We start from the raw sequence: 5,772 nt of genomic DNA on the forward strand, positions 1-5,772 counted from the left end.
TTTTGGAAAATGGGCGTGGCACCGCCCACTTATGATCACATATAAGTATATCGGAAACCGTTCTACCAATTTGTACCAAACTCGGTGTGGTTATTGTGCTTGCCACATATAAGCAAAACGTTGAAAATTATTGAAATCGGACTAAAATAACGGCCGCTTCCCATATAACGGTAAAATTCAGAAATGCTTCAAACTTCAATATTTCGAAATTGAAGGACGCTAATTTACTCAAAATTGATACACCCCGGCTTACCATCTAGCGGAAGGTTTCGGAAAGGTGAAAAAACATATATTTAATACTTGCGCCGGGTATTTAATGTTCGGCTCCGCCCGAACTTAGACTTTCTTACTTGTTTTTTTTATTATTTTTTTTTTCATTATAACGATTACCCATTTTAATTCGTTCACTTACATTTGATCATTTATATTTATATTTTTGTTTTGTTCTATTTCTGTTCCACTGGATTTTACTTGATCGGTATATTTCCGATAAAAAATGTCCGATACTCGGAATACAGATCATCAAATTTCCGATAGAATTCCGATTCGAAATGGATCGAAATGTAGAACAAGGCGGAGTCGGAAATAATATCCGATTGTCGGAATGCAGAACACCAACAATAGGAAATAAATCCGATTCCGATTCGAATCGGATTGCAGAACAGGGCTGCTAAAGTTGCAGGAGTTATGCAAAAAAAAATCAATGATTAGCTCCTAAACCACTAATCTGGTTGGAAATTATAGTTAATAGGAAATTCAATAAGTTTCGCTACTGTAAATGGAAATTCGAGATTGGCCTGTAATATGAAAAACAAACTGCAATTAAATTTGGCTACATCTCAAAAACTATTTTATGTAGCCTCTTATATTCTAACTACATATTTGGATTAAGATGGTCAAGAGCCACAGGTAGGATTTTTTGTAAGCTATAGCAATTATTAAATACATAAATAGTTNCCTCTTATATTCTAACTACATATTTGGATTAAGATGGTCAAGAGCCACAGTTAGGATTTTTTGTAAGCTATAGCAATTATTAAATACATAAATAGTTTTCTCTAATTACTTTTAATTCTCTAATTACTTTTAATTCACACCGCTTTCATCACTTCCAGTGGTACTAACTATTTTTATTTCATACAGTATTATTTGTTTAAACAGGATCATAATCAGTTGTGGAGTAAGCCTCACAAGTAGAGTGGAAATCGTGCATATTATGGTGAACACAACTTTTTGAATCGCTATGTCTCAGAAATGATAATACTTGGGGCATAAATGTCATAACACTTTTTACAGATAATTGTATGGTCTACACTTTTATCTCACCCATTTTTATGATTAACCTTATCGTTTGGTTGAAAAATGCGAAAAAGCAATTTATGTGACCTTTGGCCCTTGATTAACTGTTTTCTCAGCTTTATGCGAATTATTGCAATCTTGAATGTTTAGCTTGACTGTATATGTATATAACGGGTACGTGCATAAATGTATGTAAATTTAAAAAGTGCTCCTACTGAAAAATTTTAAATTTGTCAAATAAGGTCTATGGAAGGTGACGCTATGTAGTTCGTGCCTGGCTATCATAATTAGAAGATTTATGTCCGGTCGATAACTATTATATTCTATGTTTAAGGTATAAGTATGTGTATGTGTTTTACAACGAAATGAATGTAAAACACAACTTGGTTTCTAAAAAGCACATTACTGGTCTCTTAAAGTATTTTATTTATATTTTATTCAAATGATTTGGTATTAATTATTACAATCGAAAACTGTTATGCCATACTTCGCCACTCACGATGCACTTACATGTGTTTGTATGTGTGTTGATATTGATTTGAAATTCATGTTTAAGTATTTTACAGTCAGCAAATCACAAAATTCGGCGCAAAACTGTTTTTTGAAGTTCTTGTATATTTTGGAAAAACAAACTTACTTAATTACAAAGAAAAATTTTAGTAAATTTACATAATTTATAAAACACATGAATCGTTACACTTTTCAGCAAATTCATGTTAAATAAGTTTTAAAATTCTGCGAAAATGGCCGTGCAACTGTGAGTTTCGACAAAGTTGTCTTAAATCAATCTATTTCGCCTTTACCATTTTAAAAACAACATTTATGGTAATCTAAATTAATAGCTTCCATATATGTATACACTTAATTTTCTATGTATAAGTATATGGTATAAGCACTATGTTAGAATATGTTTACGTTCAAAATAGGTTATAAATGTCTATGCTAGGCATATTTAATTATAATTATAACATTTGCATACATTTAAATATTAATTAGGATATATAACGGAAAAAACATTACCAAATTGTGTAAAGTGAAATTAAATTTAACTTTAAGGAAATTAAATTGAACTAAAAAGGATCCAAATTACAAAAGGATTTTAACAGCTTTTTCCAAAGTCGGAGTTACTCGATAGTCACTTCATTCTGCGATATTGAAGTAGTTTTTTGCTCGCTATTCAAATACAGTCAATACAGTTACAAGAGTGATTTGTATGAATGAAGCATGTGTCTCGATCAATGACCCGCTCAAATCAAACTAAAAATAATAATAAAATTAACGTTGCATACAAATAAAAAATTTAGGAGTAAGAAGGAAGAATAATCTTAATAATATTAGACAAAGTAAGACAATACCATATAAATATGTTGCACAGGACACTGCACGACAATAAACATCAACGATTTAGAGCCAAACCAAGTACTGATTCACCGAAAACCTTATGGGTTTATCGTTGAAAGGCAAATTAGTAGGATTTTAAATCGTTAATGTGGCTAAGAACAACAATTATTTTTATTAAAAACTAAGCAAACGCAAACAACAAATGTGTCAAGATAATATAATATTAAAATGTATAAGACTTGACGCGCGCAAATTATTAAATATTTGAAGAAATCCAAAACGTACAATTGGATTTATTATTTTTGTATAAATAGTATTGCGGTGGTGAATAATATTTGTTGCATGGGTTGTTTGTGTGTTTGTTATGTATGATTGAATTTATGTTACAAAAAGAAATTAAAAAGGACTGATCGAATTTAATTTTAATGAAATTTAAATTTTGTAGCTGCTTTGAATTTTTCATTTTTATAATTCAGTTATTGTAGTGGTACTTTAGTTGAATTTACTCAATAGTTATAATTTGCGGTGGTTTTNAAATTTAAATTTTGTAGCTGCTTTGAATTTTTCATTTTTATAATTCAGTTTTTGTAGTGGTACTTTAGTTGAATTTACTCAATAGTTATAATTTGCGGTGGTTTAGCTACGCTTGCTGTTGTTATCGTAGACGCAACTGCCAAAGGTGCAGTTGATAGTATGGATGATGTTGCCGCTGAGGCAATCGTTGTTGTCGCTGCTGTAGCTACAGTTGATGTTGTAGTTGCTGTTCTTTGCTCATGGATCGACGTAATACCCGTTGTCGATTGGCTGTCGTTTGTTTTTTGCAGTGTCTGTGCGGCTAATTGTCACTTTGTCGTTGGGGGTGACTCACCAACACGCTGATAGCGCGGCTTGTTGCGGGTGAATGGCAAATACTTGTACTTAATCATATGCTGCAAACAAAAACCAACAACAAAAAAATTAGTTTAAATTTAACAATCAACGATTTTACGAGTGACTTTACCTTAATTTGTCGCTTCATCGTTATGCAAAAGAGTGTAATGAAATACATCACAAGGATGGGCCAGAAAACGGGCACATTGAAAAAGTCAAAGAATGTACATATCAGACCAATGATTGTACTTTTCGTGATTGACAACCAGAATTTGAATTCCGGCAGTCTTCGAATGAACGGCCGAAACTCTTCGTTACTACGTGTTGGCAAATTTGGTCCATCCTCTACAACAAACAGAGAAATGAAAAAGGATATCAAAACTATTTCAAAATATTAATTATTGTAATATTGTAATAACGAGCTAATTAAGCAATCTATGTGCGTACATATGTACGTTAGGGTGGTCCTTAAAAAAACAAATTAACGATTTTTTTCAGTATTAAAAATAATTTTTTATTCATTTAATATCCAAAATCGATGCTAATAAAGTCCAGGATATCACATATAAATTTTGGGTGCGATTGGAGTCGGTTAAGACGTCTTCATAGGGTAATCTAAACTTTGACCCCCTGTACGACATGCCTTAACCGACTTCATTCAGGACCAAAATTTATGTGATATCTTCGACTATGGTAAAAACGATTTTGGGTATTATATGAAAAAAAAATTACTAATTTAAATTTTTTTAGTCTCTAAAGAGGAATCTGAATCCAAAATTTAGATGTGATATCTTTGTCTATAGTAGGAAATATGACGTAAAAATTTGAATATATATATATATATATATACAAGTATATTTCGGGGCGTCGTTTTATGAGTCGATTGTGGATATCAACGCAACCTCATTTAGGTTAAAAATGAAAATGTATATTCACGCAGGTTCTGAAATTCACTTCCGGGTGAATTTCATTCAAACTCCCTTTGACTTCAACTCAGAATATATGTACATAAATATAGAAGTAGTCTAAGCAAAAGCAACTTTAAGCAATCTATTTACGCACATTTGAAGAAATAATATTTTGAATGGACTGGCCATCTATCTTTACCTATCAATCGTTATCAACATTCTTAATTTATTTTCTATCTTTGTATGTTTTTATTTCTTATCGTATTCCTTAGTACTCTTAATCTTTATTGTTTAGGGATTATAATTATAATGTTAGTTTATTTATTTGTCCTTGTTTTTATTCTTAAGTTTGCAAATGTATGTATGTATGCTTTTCTCTTTGTCTATATTTATATCAGCAATTTGTTGTATACTATAAAAGATTATATCTTATTGTACTAATGGTTATACATTTAATAAATGAAATAAATATATTTGGATTTAGAGATCATGCTAGCAAAATTTTACAAAATATTTCGGAACGTCGTGGGTAGATTCGGGATATCAATGCAACCTCATTTGGGTTGCTACTTAAATGAAAGTTTATATTCAGGCAGGTTTTGCAATTCACTTCCGAGTTCCGAGTGAGTTTCAATCAAGCTTGCTTTGACTCAAATTGGCAGGGGTTAGCCACTATAGTGATATAAAGTTGAGGATACAAGATTTTTGAAGTACCCGCAGCAAGACTAAATAAATAAATTTTCTCCATCAAAATTTCCGCGGCAACCACAAAAATGCAGTTGCCAATATAGCACCTCAGTTGCCAGATGCATAAAAAGTGATATGTATAAATAAAATATTTTTGGAGGCTGTTACGCCCTATTTACTAATATTTATAACTTTCCGCTTTTAATAGGAGTATTCCCGAAATCTTGCAAAGTCCTTGCACCTGGGCCACGCTGGAGAAGTGAAACTTACATTATATATGTATCTATTTTGTCTCATAACCAATATACATACATACATATGTACCAGAGTTGTTGCGAATATTTTTCCGAAATAAAAGTCCTTTCCGCATAATAAACAAACCGCCTGTCCAAATTAAACAATTTTGTTATCATATGAAAGAGGACTGAAATAGCTTTTAAACAGAAATAGCGAACGATGTCTATTTATATTTTTTTTATGTTAATACTAAAGAAATTCATATACCTGACACAAGATTTGTTTTATGGTAATTAATTAACTTTCTTTATTGAAATATTTCTCAATACGTGGTTTTCTTCGTTTAGACATCCTCTTTCATTTGATACCAAACTTGTTTAATTTGGATAAGCGGTTTGTTTATTATCCGGAAAGGACTTTTATTTCGGAA

The 5,772-nt window shown here is 31.2% G+C and overlaps 1 protein-coding gene across 2 annotated transcripts in view; it reads right to left on the minus strand.

The window, feature by feature from the left end:
* Nucleotides 1-1,705: 1,705 nt before the first annotated feature.
* The window catches only part of LOC108368433 (protein RER1), a 19,916-nt gene continuing 15,849 nt past the window's right edge, over nt 1,706-5,772 (minus strand). The window contains exons 3-5 of one of the 2 annotated variants that reach the window (XM_017623282.1): nt 3,641-3,855; nt 3,509-3,569; nt 1,706-2,556 (exon numbers count right to left, since the gene is read on the minus strand). In XM_017623282.1, coding sequence (XP_017478771.1) covers nt 2,552-2,556; nt 3,509-3,569; nt 3,641-3,855 — 281 coding nt within the window. In that variant the 3' untranslated portion in view covers nt 1,706-2,551. Of the gene's footprint in view, nt 2,557-3,454; nt 3,570-3,640; nt 3,856-5,772 lie in introns of those variants that run through there. The other variant, XM_017623281.1, reaches the window with a different exon arrangement.

The sequence above is a fragment of the Rhagoletis zephyria genome, unplaced genomic scaffold, assembly GCF_001687245.7.
Source record: "Rhagoletis zephyria isolate East Lansing unplaced genomic scaffold, Rhagoletis_zephyria_1.1 Rzeph_scaffold_03119, whole genome shotgun sequence".
Classification (NCBI taxonomy): domain Eukaryota; kingdom Metazoa; phylum Arthropoda; class Insecta; order Diptera; family Tephritidae; genus Rhagoletis; species Rhagoletis zephyria.